At 42.9% G+C, this 16,875-nt stretch overlaps 1 protein-coding gene across 3 annotated transcripts in view; it reads left to right on the forward strand.

Moving 5' to 3' along the window:
• Nucleotides 1-16,875, forward strand: part of LOC307246748 (protein PHTF2) — a 50,667-nt gene that overhangs the window by 30,474 nt on the left and 3,318 nt on the right. The window contains exons 4-21 of one of the 3 annotated variants that reach the window (XM_080022750.1): nucleotides 1,196-1,252; nucleotides 1,657-1,668; nucleotides 6,127-6,196; nucleotides 7,052-7,210; nucleotides 8,008-8,173; nucleotides 9,137-9,298; nucleotides 10,467-10,692; nucleotides 10,981-11,127; nucleotides 11,215-11,371; nucleotides 11,535-11,605; nucleotides 11,693-11,821; nucleotides 12,130-12,215; nucleotides 12,780-12,972; nucleotides 13,608-13,739; nucleotides 14,032-14,118; nucleotides 14,363-14,518; nucleotides 15,779-15,874; nucleotides 15,948-16,073. In XM_080022750.1, the coding sequence (XP_079878876.1) occupies nucleotides 1,196-1,252; nucleotides 1,657-1,668; nucleotides 6,127-6,196; nucleotides 7,052-7,210; nucleotides 8,008-8,173; nucleotides 9,137-9,298; nucleotides 10,467-10,692; nucleotides 10,981-11,127; nucleotides 11,215-11,371; nucleotides 11,535-11,605; nucleotides 11,693-11,821; nucleotides 12,130-12,215; nucleotides 12,780-12,972; nucleotides 13,608-13,739; nucleotides 14,032-14,118; nucleotides 14,363-14,518; nucleotides 15,779-15,874; nucleotides 15,948-16,073 (2,232 nt within the window). The remainder of the gene's footprint in view (nucleotides 1-1,195; nucleotides 1,253-1,656; nucleotides 1,669-6,126; nucleotides 6,197-7,051; nucleotides 7,211-8,007; nucleotides 8,174-9,136; nucleotides 9,299-10,466; nucleotides 10,693-10,980; nucleotides 11,128-11,214; nucleotides 11,372-11,534; nucleotides 11,606-11,692; nucleotides 11,822-12,129; nucleotides 12,216-12,779; nucleotides 12,973-13,607; nucleotides 13,740-14,031; nucleotides 14,119-14,362; nucleotides 14,519-15,778; nucleotides 15,875-15,947; nucleotides 16,074-16,875) is intronic. The other 2 variants (XM_080022752.1, XM_080022751.1) reach the window with 2 other exon arrangements.

The following is a 16,875-nucleotide window of genomic DNA, read 5'->3' on the forward strand; positions in this document are numbered from 1 at the left end:
TATATATATATTTGAAGGAAAATAACAGCTACATTGATATGCTATCAATAGCTTGGTCAGTGTCATTATGCAGCTTTTAGATAGATCTAAAACACACAAGATATAAAGAATCTGTTTTTGTATTTTTTGTTGCCACCAGAAACGTGGTCATAGCACATACTAGAATATATTGATGAGACTGTTTTGTCAGTACAAAAGTTGTTCATCAAGGTCTTGGGTATTTAATTAAGTCAAAATAGTTGATCAGATATGAGGTCTAAATAGGTAAAAACAAGGTTTTACCACAACTGTTAACAACTTTATTTCAGTTGACCCAAGGTATGAGAGGAGCCATTAGCTAATGACCTGATTATTCATGACCCCTGGTGGGGGCCATTAGAGGTGTGGATCTCCAGCAGACGGGGCCATCTCTCTGTCAGACAACGGAATGAGGCTGTGGCTAGTGGGAGTGGGGACAGTGAGCAATGCAGGAAATGTAGAAAATGAGTGAGAAACCAACTCCAACAAGAACCAACAATCACGTTCAAGTCAAATGAGTGTGTGTGTGTGTGTGTGTGTGTGTGTGTGTGTGTGTGTGTGTGTGTGTGTGTGTGTGTGTGTGTGTGTGTGTGTGTGTGTGTGTGTGTGTGTGTGTGTGTGTGTGTGTGTGTGTGTGTGCATGTCTTGGCCTGCTTGCTGGTGTAGGTGCAAGATGATTTTCTGTGGCCGCTTGTAGACATGCTCTCATACTATAAAAATGAAAAAAAAAAAAGAGTGGGATATGGGATACATAGGTCATACTACATACGTCACACATGGCAGGGGAATGCATCCATTGACATGATAAATTGTTGTTGGTTTGGAAAGACAGAGAGAACAAATGCCAGGTCGAACTTAATGCCAAATGTAACCAAATTTAATAAATATATTATTCTAAAACGGAAAGTCACGATTCTGAGGTTTCTGGCTATTTTTTTGCCGCGCATATGATAAAATCACTCAGAGGTAGAGAGATTTATAAACTAAAGTCCCTTTTTTTTTTTTTTTTTTTAACCTGCGATTGTGCGGACGCAATTATCGACCTGACAGGGTTAAAAGACTCACAGTGACCATCTTTTCACTCATCACCTGTGTTATTGTGACCTGTCCGTCAACATCTGTTTGTCTGTTTTAGTTTTGTTTTTTTAAACCAATTGCTTTTCCTCTCCTTCTCCAGATCGGCGCCTACGACCAACAGATATGGGAGAAGTCAGTGGAGCAGCGAGAAATTAAGGTACTGCTCCTTTCTGCTCTGCCATTATTCCATTCGTCTATCACCTCGTTATGTCATTCCACCATTCGGTCTTTCCTTCTGTTTGTCTTGCTGTTTTTTTTATTAATCGTTTCCCCTCCCAGCCTCGTCCTAGATGTTATCTATCTCATTCCTTTTTCTTTACTCTTTATCTGCTCTCTCTCTCCTCTGACCCTCCTACGCTCAACTTGTCCCATTTCCTCTTCCTTTTCTTCTTCTTCTCATTTTCCATAATGACGCCAGCTCTTCGTTGTATTTTCTTCTGTGCGTGTGTTTTTCTTTTGTTTTTGTTTTTTAACTCTCACCTCTGCCCTCCTGGCTGGGAGCCACCTCTCCTCTCCTCCTCTCCATCCCTCCTTCCATCTCTCTTCTCCTCCTCTCAACAGTTTATTACATTGGTGAGTATACAACAGCGCTCCCACAGTGCCCCTCTGCTCGCCCAAGCTGTAGTCTAGACTGTGATTGGTTGATTTGATTGGTTAGCTCGGTCGCTATTTTCCTGCTTATATTACTCCGTTCCAGCGAGCGTCCCGACGTTAACCCCTGCGGTGTTGCATCAGTTAACCCCTGCGGTGTTGCATCAGTGGGCGGGGCATAAAGCGAACCTCGTTATCACCTCTGTGCGGGGGATGACGCGTTGAGGAGCAAACAAATGAGTGGAAACAATGCCAGCGTCGGTCAACATTAGCCGAGGTTTCCTCCTCCCCTTGGAGAAAAATGTGTGTTTTTTCCAGTGACTGGTCTCTCACAGGTCTGGCGTTGTGAACACACGGTTAGAACAGTGCAAGTCACGTGATCACGACCCGAAGCAGGTGCCGGGTCGCTGAGGGGTCCTCAAACAAAGACTTGATATGAGATTTAAGAACGACCTGTGCATCCATCTTCACCTGCTTCACATGACCGTAAAAGGATATTCTCTTCCTTCCACCCCTCTCTCGCTCTCTCTCTAATCCTCTCTGTCCCTACCCCCTTCTGTCCCGTAAAGAGAAAAGTGGGAGACACTTTCCTTAATGAGTTCAAAGTCCACACATGCACACACATGTACACAACACACACACACACACGTCTCCCAGTGCCATCGCGCAAATTGCACATGCTTCAACTTACTTAGCCCTTCTCTCTCTCACACACACACACACACACACACACAAAAACACACACACACACACACACACACACACACACACGTACGTGACCCGAACACTCTTAGGTCATGTTAATACGTTCCCAGGGTATCTAGCCCAGGTTTATTCTGCGTCCTATGCTACCATCTGTTAACCGTCCTGTTTAAAGGCAGCCAGAGCGCTGCCACCATTGTTGTGAATCTTCAGGATCTCGTAAAGCACTCAGTTGTATCGGAAAACTGGCCGTTTGTCCGGTTTGTTCTGCTAATTTAAAGTTGAGTATTAATGCCTTTGTCAGAAACATATTTGTTCTGCCGTTGGTATGTTGGCAGAAGGGTCTTGGTAAAAGAGATCTCATCAAGAAAGTAGCATCTATGTTTCTTACAAACAGCCTACACCATTGCATTAATAAATGCATTTTAATTTTTTTATTCATTTAACATTATGTTGTTACTTCTGAGTGGCAAAACAAAGTTGCCACTTTCAAGTTGGTCAAACGAAACAGACAACTTTCTAAGTGAGGCATTTGAAAATAAATATATATCAATTTTGTTTGTTTACTAATTTCTTTGTCAAAAAAAATACTAATAATATCGTGTGAGTTTTGTAGTTTTTCGTGACAGGAACCTACATTTCTAGATGTGAATATTTTTTTTTTTTTTTTTTTTTTTTTTTTTTTACCAGAACTTAATGATTACTCCACTGTGATTCAGTTCTGACTGGAGTTGCTGCTGAGACTTAGTTTTACTAGAGAGATTTACTGCAGAGGGAGAAGGTGGAACCCTGTTGCGGCGTCAAACAGACACCACCTGCTGGCTACAGTGCAGTACAGCAGACTATTTGTTTTTCTTTTAAATCTTACATTTAAATTTCTTATCTTCACCGACTGACAGTACGTACAGCTTAGTAACAATAAAGTAATAGAATGGGTTTCAAGTATCCCAGCTATGTTCAAATTAACCTAGCTTGAGCCTTCGTAATGACAAATGGACACGCAGTTCCCTTCCAGGTCCCTCCTCTGGACAAGCTCTGCACTCGATCCTCACTAGTTTATGCACACAAGGGACTTTTCTCTGACCAGAGATAATGTTGTTGTGATAGGCGAGGCTAGTAAATGTGGCGGCACCGCGTTCATCAAATGGTTTAATGCCACAGAACTGCTGCCAAGACGAAGCAGCTTATCACCTCCGCCCGCCCACACACACACACACACACACACACACACACACACACACACACACACACACACACACACACACACACACACACACACAGACAGTCAAATGCAATTTGAATCTCTCTCTACAATCACATGCACTTTTTTGCACTTTTTCTCTCCTCTATCCTGCTCTCTTCTTCCCCCTCCCTCTCTCTCGCTGTCCTCCTGTTGATTTCTCACACCTCTGTACACAAAGTACAAGGTGTATGGGTTCTGCCTATAGCTATTAGAAGATAAGGGATTCAATCAGACGAGCGACCGATAAACTCCACCCTGATTGAGCACTATGTAAATATTGGGATTGGCAGACGACTCTCCTTGTACTTGACCACACGGTTTCTTCAATTTACAGCTTGACCGTAATATGGTTATTTCTATCAATAGGGCATAAGGTATTTTAGTTCCCTTTAGGATTGCTGTAGTGTAGGAAGCAAACATTCCAAGCACTTTGACCTCAGTGTTGTGCAATACAGAAGATCATCTGTGTTGAGTGGATTATGCGCCAAGTCCCAATAATTCTTGTTGAAACTGCTAAAACTTTTATTTTTTCAATATCCTGTTTACCCTCGTCTCCCCTTTTGAGATGTTCTCTTTCCTTCCTTGCTCTATGATCTATTTTTGTCATGTCTTGTCACAGGGGATATTTGTTTATCTGCGGGTGACCACAACTAGCTTCATTGGTTCATCAAATTGACTGTGGCTTCGCTTCATTTTGCGAGTGCTTGATCTTTGCGTTCTTGCCAGGAAAGGCGGGCCCTGCCCCCGACATTGGAAGCAGCGTATAGTGGAGCACATGAATAACTCAAATGCATTGAATTTATCTTTTTTATACTAACATAGATCATTTTCTTCATGCATTTTGTTTAAAGAATTAGAATTGTACATAAACAGACAGTGAATATAGGTATTTTATCAAATATACCTTAGCTAAAATGTAAATACTATTACTTTAGACATAATTTTGAATTTTGGAATGGACATTGCGGGGAAATGTTATGTTGCATTAAGAGTTGGAAGTCTGGAACCATTGCTATACGTACACACAATCTCACTCACTTGTGTTAAAAACACATAAACAAATAGGGAAGTCTGTACAAACATGCGGTTTACTCTGACACACACACACACACACACACACACACACACACACACACACACACACACACACACACTAAACCTGATTTACAGTTACTCGTAAAGTTTTACTGCAGCTATTTATCCAAGTTGACAAGCGTGTAGTTTCACAGACCCACTGTTTGACCAATACTGCCGCACAGACACACCCACACAAACTCACACACACACACACACACACACACACACACACACACACGAGTAATTACTTTAATGTCACAAAGAGGAAGTGACTTGTACATGACAATCAAGATTTTCTTGCTTAGAATTGAGGTCAAGATTCTCTCACGTTTATGATACACACATTATAGGGGTTGTAAAGAGGGCGAGAAAGCAAGCCTGCGACTTGGTGGCAGTCAGTGTGACTGCCGGGGCACATTATCATGTGATGTCTTTGTGATGTCATAACTCTCTCCCTGTAGAACTTTTTGGGAGTTCTAGGAGACATTCTCAGACACACGCATAGTGGGCGTGGAGTTGCAGAAGCAATGAGGCCACTTAAGAGGAAGGGTGCGAGCCGTTGTTAAAAAACACAAGGAGAAAACATGTGCACAGACTTTTCAGAATTAATCCTCTTCAGCCTGTGTTTGAAAGGAAACCCAGTGGTGAATTTCACTATTTCCCAGCTAGACCCTTGCGCTATCAAAAACGATTCTACAATTTTGGAAGACCAATCACGGGACCAGCTCGGTTCCTTGAGCTGGCTGCAGCAATGACACGTGGAAAGCCTGTACATGCGCTTAGCTTTTCCCTCGCTTGGGCGGGACCTAGACCAAAGCGTGTCATACGCCCACCTGCCTGGACCATCAATTACCACATGGGTTATTACCCCCACCGCTGCGGTGAAGCCCCCCGGCCAGAGACCGGCCTACAAAGCCAGGAGTTCAGACAGGTGTCGGCATCCTGCAAAGCAAGTGTGGTTGGTTGATGTTACCTCAGAGAGGAAATAGTAGCAATACGCAGAAAGAAATTGAGATTGGTCCTGAGGCAGGGCAACCATGTGTCATCGTATGTTGTCTTTCAATAGCAGCGCTCTGTGAAATATACTGCCAAATCCTGATGCTAGTTTTTAAGGGTAGTTAACCTTAAATTGATTAATTCAGGGGAGGTGTGTGTGTGTGTGTGTGTGTGTGTGTGTGTGTGTGTGTGTGTGTGTGTGTGTGTGTGTGTGTGTGTGTGTGTGTGTGTGTGTGTGTGTGTGTGTGTGTGTGTGTGTGTGTGTGTGTGTGTGTTCATAGCCTAAATGCACGGTGTGCTCATCACTGTGTGTGTGTGACGACATAACACGCGATCCCCCCGCTATGAAGTTACTATGGATCTGCTCAATCAATCTGTCTCTCTTCCCGTTAATTAATGGGCGTCACTGTCTCCCCCTGCAGGGCTTGAGGAACAAGCCCAAGAAGACCGGCCACGTTAAACCAGATCTCATCGACGTGGACCTGGTCAGAGGTGAGTGCTCTGATATGCCGTTGGAACGTTCATATTGTGATACGAGAGACCAGTTATCGCCTGGGATTTTGGTTCCTGTAATATCACAATCTAGTTAAATGTTGTCTTCAAGGCTGAATTTCAGTAAAGTAATGCAACGCTCTGAACTTCATAGACTCTTCTAGATCTTTGATCAATGCCCCTACCTGCTTGGACATTGGACACACTATTAACGCTCAAATATTTCTTGTGTCTAAATATCTTATCAAAGCACCAATAGTCATCCCCAATATTATTATTAAATTATATTGAGGTATTCATCAAAAGATTTTGTGATATCGGATTTTGCTAATATTTTCTGGTTTTGTATGTTCTCCAGTGGTATTCCAGACGGGCCTCACATTATTATCATCGACGGGCTTCTCTGTCTCCCTCATCCTCCCATCTTGGATATATTGTCCAACTTCTCATCGCTCTTTCTAAAACACATTCAAATTGAGTGCTTTATTGTTCTTAAGTAACAAGAACAATATTGCCAGAGCGTGTAAAAAATAAGAATAAAAAATAAAACAAACATTCAAAGTGAATGAATGAGAAGAAATAATCTCTCCCTCCATCCCTCTCTCCCTCCACGCTCTCGCTCTTGTTGGGTTTTCAATTATTCCACCGTATCCCTGTCAGTGTTATTAGACACTGCAGGAAGATAAAGGTAGAGCTAGATGTGTGTGTGTGTGTGTGTGTGTGTGTGTGTGTGTGTGTGTGTGTGTGTGTGCGTGTGCGTGTGCGTGTGTGCGTGTGCGTGTGCGTGCGTGTGTGTGTGTGTGTGTGTGTGTGTTACCTTTTTCAAAATATATCTGTGCGCTCTCCTGCTGGCAGGCTCTGCATTTGCCAAGGCCAAACCGGAGAGCCCCTGGACGTCACTGACCAGGAAGGGCATCGTGCGGGTGGTGTTCTTCCCCTTCTTCTACCGCTGGTGGATCCAGGTCACATCCAGAGCCATCTTCCTCCTGCTGCTGGTGCTCTACCTGCTGCAGGGTAGTGTGTGTGTGTGTGTGTGTGTGTGTGTGGTTTCTCAAACTTTCTGAACCACCTCTGATCACACCATAGCACCGTCTCCATCCCACGAAAAGGAGACCTCATGTGTCTCAACGCTCACCTCTGTAATAGTCTTTCATTGCACAGGATTCTAGATTCAGTAAAACTTCCCCATGTCTCCATTATTCATATCTGACAACAAGAACAAAAAAGGCAAATGCAAGTTAATTTCAGCCTGCTCCCCCTCCCTCTCACACACACGCTTATAACTAATGGTCCTTTCAGACGTGACATAACGTGGCGCTCATCGTTTCTGAGCTGGGAACAGAACGTTAATCCACTACCAGACCTGGACAAAGAAACAGTACATCTAGAAGTGTATCTGACGATGATCATTTCCACCAGTTAGTTTGGTTTCTATGACTTTTGGATGGTAATCTGGTTAACGGTTCAGTGGACGACAAATAAAAAGCTACCACAATTTGAGAGTGACACAGGGATTTCAGCAGAGGCACAAAGTCAGATGATTAATCTTTGATAACACAAACAAACGAGAGGAGCCTGCGAAGCTGTAGAGGGATCAGTTCAATCGAAAAGAGACAAATCTTCATCCTGACCGAGATGCACACGCACTCCAAAGCCTCGGGCTTTTTACCACTTCACAGTAATTAAAGCTTGAAACATTCTGTGCTATGCATAGGAACTTACACACACATCATTATGAATGAGCCATTATTAAACACCATTATTTCCCTGATACGATCTTTGCCTTTCCCGTCCCTCCCCGCCCTTCTCAGTGGCGGCGGCCGTCCTGTATGTGTCCATCCCAAGGCCTCATGGGATACCGGCCACCGAGGTGTTCGGCGCCATCTGGATCATGCTGCTGCTCGGCACCGTGCACTGCCAGATAGTCTCCACCCGGACCCCCAAACCGGCCTCCAGCTCTGGTGGGAAGAGACGCAGGTGAGTGGGGATGGGAGGATGGGAGTTATGGCGTCTAGGTTGGTGACCCTTTAGGTTACTCACTTTTTCCGTAGTCGGGCTTGTCGTTTGGCTGCTGTGGCTGCTATTGCCGCTGGAGTAGAATAATGTAGGAGAGGTGCGTGGGGGGCAGTTTGTTAATTCTCCAACATTTTCATGGTTCTCTTCACTTCACCCTCCGTTGAGAAAAGAGAAAAAAATTATGTCTTTCACACGATTTCAATCTTTTTACCCAGTCAATTTTCTTTCTCTTTTATACCCCCATCGTTCATTCTCCCCACCACAGGACATTCATTTGAAGAGTATCTTAAAAAAAAATTGTCTAAAACATAATTTGGGGTTAAAACCTTGTACAGCTTATCTGTCCTCTATTTCCTCTATCATGTATAATTTCAAGAAATTCTGGAGAACTTCACCTTGTAGATTGTTCTTCTAAATCAGCCATTTGTCTTGTAAAAAAAAAAATCGAGAATCTCTTCAAATCCTTGGAATTAATTTTTCACCATCTTGTCTCACCCTATTTGGGCTTCACTTGGATCTGAAACACTGTTGTTGCTTTTATCACGATTTGGCTTCAATTTTAGGAACCTGGCTACATTTGAAGAATCATATATTTACAGTGTGCACTATGTTTCACACAGTTAATTAAGCTCCATTTTGACACTACTTGATTGCAATACAGGTGCTGGTATTTTGGGCTTTTGGTGCCTTGCAATTATTTAACAAATAGAATCGATCTGACTTGCTGCTTTTAGTGGCTAAACTCCGGAGCAAAAAACAGCTGTTGCATGATGTAGCTCAAATGAATAGTGTTCTAAACTAGTTCTTAGTTCTTCGCTGGCTAGTTTAGTTTTCGGGTGGATCATCGACCTCTCACTGCTCTTGTTTCCCTGCGTGACGCTGTGAGCATCTCTCTCTCCGTCCTCTCTTCTTTCCTCACTGAAGGAAGTTGAGGAAGGCCTCTCAGATGGAGGTGCATAGGGAAGGCGACGGGTCTAGCACTACCGATAACACACAGGAGGGGGCGCCACACTCCCACTCAGCCAGCACCACATACAGCCTGGGCTCGCTCTTCCAAGATTTCTGGCATGATATCTGTAAAGCTGGGTGTGTATTTCTGTTTCCTGCCTTTTTTATAAACCACAACTACAGAAAACACAGGGTTGGGATTTGGTTTAGACGAAGCTAAAAGTGAAAATTGGGCAGAATTGAGCAAACAAATTTGGGGATTTGTTTTATATTCCAGGACCCAGATCGCAACCCTGACTCGACGCAAATCAGAGCGTCACAGGCTGCAACATCCTTTTCCTCTCCTCTTCCCACAATAGACTCCCTCCCATTCTCAATTGATCAATGTCAATCAATTTTTTTTTCCCGGGTATCAAATAAGAAGACTCTAAATTTATTTTGATTCGTAAAATATTTTTTCAAATTGGAAATAAATGGCAACATGCATGTCGATCTGAAATTTGCATCTTATCGCTATTGAAAATGGTGCCAATGAGTTTGGACAAAAATACTGAGGCTTTGTGGGCAAGTGTGGAGCAGACGGATTTTGCAGCTTTTTGATGCAGATGAATCACAAACTGAACAGGCTGCGTTCAGAAGCATGGGGTGCAAAATCAATATCAGTCTAATTCCCTATTTTAAAACCATTTTTCGGGATGAGAGAATTATTTCTGAAACATTTATCTATTTAGTCGTATAAACCCGACCAATCGGCGAAGTATCGTTTTGTTTGTTTGAAGACGCCCCTCTCCCCCATGCTAATGCTTCACTGAACATTCGGCAGAAAGCAACACTGTGGAACATTTCAGCTTAGTTAATAACACTGATTCATTATTGATCAATGCATTTTCTTGTTTATTGAAATGACTGCGTAGGTCAGATCATTCCAGCTCCTCAGTTCCAATTCATTCAGCTGTTAATTTATTCATTTAACTACCATGTAAACTGTGCGTGGTCCCCTAACTCCATGCATTTCTACATTCCCTCATTAATACTGTGTCCCAGCCAGTTTTTAAAATAAAACCATTAAAAACAGGGCACGTTGAACTAAATGTATTTTTGCAACGTTCCACCGTGTTGTGCTGGCATGTTACATCTCAGTCTAAATACCATCATAAGCTTAATCTCGACCTCTTCTCCCGGTCTTTCTCTCCCCTTTTCTCAACCATTACATCTTTCACCTCCGCCCATCCCTCCATCACTTTCCACTTCTGTTTATTCTTTTTACTCTGTCCCTTTAAACTCCTTCTCTCACTGTGTCCCTCAGATCCAAGAAGTCCAAGCTCTCCATCGACAAGTCCACGGAGACGGACAATGGCTATGTGTCGCTGGACGGCCGTGTGACGAACCGCAGCAGCGAGGAGGGTCTGCAGCTCCACGAGCCGCGCTGCGACTCACTGCTGCGGGCGGACGAGGTGTGTTGGAACTCCCACGCCCCGGCCTCTCACGCGCACACCCCGCGCACCGGACTCATGCTCGCTACCGGCAGCAAGGTAATGCAAAAACAAAGCAAGCTAGAATAGCGATAACGTTGTTCAAAAGGCAAGTTGCAAAGTGTTAAACAGCAGTCAACGGAGTGTAAATGAGAATTAAAGAGGGTAGACAAGTTATTGCACAAGAAAATCTAAAACAATGTGGTTTAAGAGATTTATGTTATATAGCATCATAATATAATATTTCACTGCTGTACATGACGTTGAACTCCAATTGAACTGTTATGTTAACACAAATCTCAATTATAACCACAATATGGACGTGAATGGAACTTGTGTGTCCGGCAGGAGCCAGCATCAGACGAGGTGTCCAGCGAGGAGGACCCCGAGGCGTCCTACAGCACCCTCCGCAGGGGAGTGGAGAGGATGAACAGCGACTGTACGCTCCGCAACCGCAAGACAGCGCATCACTACAAGAAACACTATGGGGTGGAGGTAAAAAAATAAATACTACATTGAGTTCAAGAGTTACTCATAACAGTAAATTCATAAAAGTGAATATTCCTGCATTCCCCCCTCCAGGAGGTTCCGAAATCCGGGACCAGCTGTAGCTCCAGGTGCTCCAGCCTTCGGACCCAGGACTCTGAGAGCACCCGTCACGAGTCTGAGACGGAGGACCTGCTGTGGGAGGATTTCCTGCACTGCGCCGAGTGCCGGTCCTCCTGCACCTCCGAGACGGGTCAGTGGAGTGGAACTCACCAGTCAGCCTGATACTGAAATAAACTGTAGTAAATACAGCTTTTGAGGTCTATCGAAGATCAAGATAAAATACTGGATTCGGTACAGTGATTTCAGTTATTCTTGTTTAACAAAGTGTTTTGTTGGTTCTTCCTGCTCCATAGAGGGGGAGGGCGGAGGCACGTCCATCTGCCCCCCCGCCAAGAAGGAGTACAGAGACGACCCCTTCCACCAGGTACGTGCGCGCACACACACCCAGGAAACTGCTGAAGTGGCAGGGAGTGCATCAAATGGGACGGACGGCGCGTGTTCCTCTGCGCAGGGTCACGTTCCATGGCTGCACAGCTCCAACCCCGGCCTGGAGAGAGTCAGTGCCATCGTGTGGGAGGGGAATGAGTGCAAGAAGGCCGACATGTCCGTCCTGGAGATCAGCGGCATGATCATGAACAGGGTGAGTGATGGGGAAACGGGTGAAGGTTGTAAGAGCAGTGATCCCCAACCTCGAGGTTGCCAGAGAGTCCAGGTGTTTCCTAATAGTCTGATTTTGGTTCCGAAATTGCGTTAGATCGAATATGCAAATAAATTACTAGGAACCACTAATGATGTATTGTATGTCCTAAAAACCTTGCTCATGCTACAATATAAATAGAACCAATTCAGACATAAACATCAACCGCTATTAACTAGTTGGGGAAAAAAGTATCCTGTATCTCTACTTTAACGTGTGGTCGGGATGTAATCGGTGCTCTCGCTCTGCAGGTCAACCTCTACACTCCTGGAATCGGTTACCAGGTGTTTGGGAACCTGGTCTCCGTCACACTTGGACTCACCCCGTTCGCTTACAGGTAGGCTAGAGGGAAAACCCCACAAAAAATAGCCTTTCATATTCTGCATCTTTGTTTAACTGCCAAAGGTTTTTAACTTGAAATATGCATCTTTGTTTAACTGCCAAAGGTTTTTAACTTGAAATATGCATCTTTGTTTAACTGCCAAAGGTTTTTAACTTGAATTATATAAAATGAATTCCTTATGGACACTTTAATAAGCCGTCTCTGAAACCGTAAATCCCAGCACGTGATGCTCATGTGCCTTGCACTTGGAACTCGAACTAACAAATAAAAATTTAAGTCATTGACCCAACAGTGGTCTCATATGTATATACTGTAAATCAAAGTCACTAGAGATGGAGTTAATGGAGAAATGTATAAGATACACATCTGGAGTTTCATATATTAAAACTAGTTTAATATATTATCTTAATTATGTTCACAATTGGCCATGGTAATTACAGATGTGCCACATATGGTTGAATTAGGGAATGCGTAGCTCAGGATGTCCTCATATGATATATAAAGCATTTTAAATTACAATTATATTGTGTTTGCTGATGGACTGATCCTCTCCTCCAGGTTGGCCCAGTACCGTGAGCTGGATCAGCTGACGACGCTCTCGGTCAATGAGCTGCTGTCCGTAGCACTGGGGGGCGCGTCGGGCTCGGACGCCACGGTGATCACCATGGTGACGCTGAGCTTCCTGGTGCGCATTTGCCTTATATGGCTCTTCTTCTTCCTGCTCAGTGTAGCAGAGAGGACCTACAAACAGGTGTGTGTGCGTTTAAATTACCAGGGTATCAGCGGGTCACTCAAAAGTCTAAAATACAATTTTTAAAGCCTTATGTTGGCCAAGTTCTCGGCCTGCAGGACACATTTGTTGAATTCAGATAAAAGGGCCACTATAAAAAAAAATAAACAGCTTAAATGTACCTAAAAAGTTAGTCAAAGGTTTTGACTATGACTGAAGTTCTGAGCACTGTGTGTTTACAGACTACAAAATGTTTACTGAGGCACCGGTCTATGTTGGTATAGCCAGTGGCACTGCATGTGGAATTAAAAATATAGTAGCTGGGTGTCAAGTCCACTGCTCCAAATATCACAATGTTGTATCTGGAAAGTACTATCCAGATATACAATCAAATATATACACTCAAATCATAGTCAATGTGTAGATGCATTTAAGGGGTTAGGAAGGGATCGTCTTTTTGAGAGCTTTCCAAAGGTTTCTGGCTTTTTTCTCTATTTTATTCTTTACTTTTATATGTTTAAAAAAAAAAAAAATAACATCTGATAAAATGTACTGTGGACATGTGCAATAATTCTGCATTTTAACTACTTCTGATACGATCTATAGTATTGAAAGTGACCAATCTTACATTCCACGCTAACGTGTGTGTGTGGCAGAGGCTACTGTTTGCCAAGCTGTTTGGTCACCTGACCTCTGCCCGGCGAGCCAGGAAGTCTGAAGTTCCTCATTTCAGACTGAAGAAAGTCCAGAACATCAAGATGTGGCTGTCACTACGCTCATACCTCAAGGTACAGACACAGATCTATGGAAACAAGACTATCAGTGTGGCTGCATGCATCTTCTATGGCGTACAAATGTAATTGGTGGATAGATTCTACTGCCGATGTATTTTGTTATGTTTTCAATGTCATGCACACGGTTGCTGGCAGTGCAATGTTTAATCCTGTGACTGTGGCCTTAAGTAGAAAATGGTACAAGCATGCAAACACTAACCGGAGTGTGACTTTAAAAACTAGTTCTATTCTGAGAGGGTTCCATGCGTTTCCACTGCGACGCTAACGCTGTCTCACGGTTTTATAGAGACGAGGTCCCCAGCGCTCGGTGGATGTGATCGTATCGTCTGCCTTCCTTCTCACGCTCTCTGTTGTCTTCATCTGTTGTGCCCAGGTAAGAAACTGTGTGAGAGCTTGTCTTGGTGCATTCGCCTTAATTCCTCTCAATCCCTAACCAGAAGTAAATAATTATTTTGACTAGATCTCATGCAAACTACAAGGATGCCATTTCTCAAGCAAATGTCAAATCATTTGACCGAAATAATAAGTTACTGTAGATGCAGCCTCTCGGTAAAAGTCATTTCTCAATGAAAACAATCCTGCAGGCCATTCTTTAAGCATCATGTAACTCTCTCCAGTTGCTCCACATCCACGAAACCTTCCTGGAGTGTCACTACAACTGGGAGCTGGTGGTCTGGTGTTCCAGCCTCTCTCTGTTCCTGCTGCGCTTCGTCACGCTGGGCTCCGAAACCAGCAAGAAGTACAGCAACACCTCCATCCTGCTCACCGAACAGGTACACGCAGACAGTGGATGAAGCATTGTTATCAGTTAGATGTATCATTCATAGTGAAATGAAGACGTGGCCATGTTTACAAACTTGGTTTTCTATCCCAATTAATGGTAAGAAATGACTTGGAAAGGTTCTAGTGTCATACTTTTTTCAATATAGATTACTTCAGTGCAGGATGTCGGCAAGTCCCTAAAAACTATCAAATGGTCTTAAATATGAATGTGGTCTTAATTTCAACATAAACTAACTCATTCATTCATATATTTATTTTATTTCAATGTTTCTGTCGTTATAAAACCCTAAACTTAGTGCTGAACCATTTCTAAATGACCCCAACTTATACTTATCTTCTTACAGGGTTGACCATAAGTAACTAGACATGTAATTGTTATTTTGGCTCCGTACTCTTAATGTTTTGTTAGAGTTTACAATTGGTTTTATTTGTGATAAATATGAACCCTTTTCATGCATAGATCCTATTTTCAGGTCACTACAAGTATTTGGACAGATTACTATTACATTCAAATTAGGTACTATTTATTATCAACCTCAGCCGAAAAAAAATACTGTGAATAATACCTGAGTGTCAGTCAAAAAGAAGTTAAGGGATGAAAGGGATCATTGGTCACCACATTCAAACCAGAATGGACAGAGTTATGAATGCATTCTTTCAATTCTTTCAGGATTCTGTCTTTTGACTGACTGTGAAACGAGATAAATAAAAAAGTTCTATGGCATTCATTCTCCGTAGGTATTTGTTCATGTTTAACTTGAGCCAGGCCGTACAACAATGATATCAATCACATCACGTCCATCGGGGTTAGTAGTAAACAGCTGTAATAACAACATGCATCTCTATATTCGAGTGGTTTACAGTTGGAATGCCAAAGACAAATTCAGGTCTTACAGCCGACTGTGTGACTTCAATAAGTCACAAAATAATAAAAATAGTGACTAATCTGAATTTTGGTCACTTGAAAAAGGGGGACTATGCCTGAAAAGGGTTATGAAACCAATAATCATGTGAATATTCAAATCAAAGCCACTCTGTTCTCCTAACCCATATGAATTGTTAATCGAAACATTTAAAATACAAAGCCAAAATTACAGAAAATGTCACTGTCCTTTATGTCTGGTAAGCATTGTACCTGTAGAATTTCTGTTGAAAAAGTCAATGGCGCGATTTATCACTTTCTGACGAAAAGGAAACTGTTATAAGAGTTTTTTGGTTTATTTACGTGTCTGCATGGTGTTTGTGCACAGATCAACCTGTATCTGAAGATGGAGAAGAAGCCAAACAAGAAAGAGGAGCTGACGCTGGTCAACAATGTGCTGAAACTGGCAACTAAACTCCTGAAGGTACTGAAACATCTCTTCCACGGTGTCATGGATAAGCGGTTGGAGGTTGTACTCACTCTCTCTCTCCCTGTAGGAGTTGGACGCTCCCTTCAGGCTTTACGGTTTGACTATGAACCCCCTGCTGTACAACATCACCCAGGTGGTCATTCTGTCGGCCGTATCTGGAGTCATATCCGACCTGCTGGGATTTAACCTGAAGGTAACTGTTGAATTGGGTATTCATGCATCCCTAAGTGCCGACCACACCTGATTGGACAGTAAGGTTCTCTTTTGGTCCTGCAGTCCAAATGTTTTGATCGACACATCAATGAGCTTCAGGTACAGATTGTCGGGTGGCATTTGAGAAGCCACATGAATATTTCATAAATAACCCCTTTTTCAGGTAACCAAAATAACGTTATTTGGTTGGATATCTTTTGTATTAGGTGGTTTTCAATTTATGACCCCATGTTCTCTTCCAAGACCATAATGTCTCAGCTGCAAGATACTGAAATACACTATGGGATACATGGCTGGTTAAATGAGTGCAAGTAAAAAGGAATATTTCAGTAGAAGCTTCTGATTAATTGTTCTAGAGAATTGTTCTGTTACCGTGAAAAATACGGGTTATTGAATAGTTAAACAAAAGATGACAGACCTAAGTTAGCTCTTGATCAGGGGTCGTCAGAGACGAGCTCCCAGGACTCTGAACAGTTTCATTGAGGACACACACAAGCTTGTATATTCATGGTTCACTTTATGACATGGGAAGGGGTTTGTGACAATTTAACGGGCGATGAGTTGACCAGAACTGGTTTCAACCGGTTTCAACGGGAGTTTATTGTGACGAGCGTACACAACTGTGATTGTGACCCACCGCAGACTTTAGGTACATTTGGTGGCTTTTGACTTTTTTCGCAAGATTTGAAAGTGAAGAATCAGCTTCAAAACAAGGTGTCGCTTGTGCAATTAAAGCAAATATTAAAGCTATGACTTGTTAGATAATCACTTTCCAAGTTTTC

This window comes from Zeus faber (genome assembly GCF_960531495.2).
Source record: "Zeus faber genome assembly, chromosome: 21".
NCBI classification, from domain to species: Eukaryota; Metazoa; Chordata; class Actinopteri; order Zeiformes; family Zeidae; genus Zeus; species Zeus faber.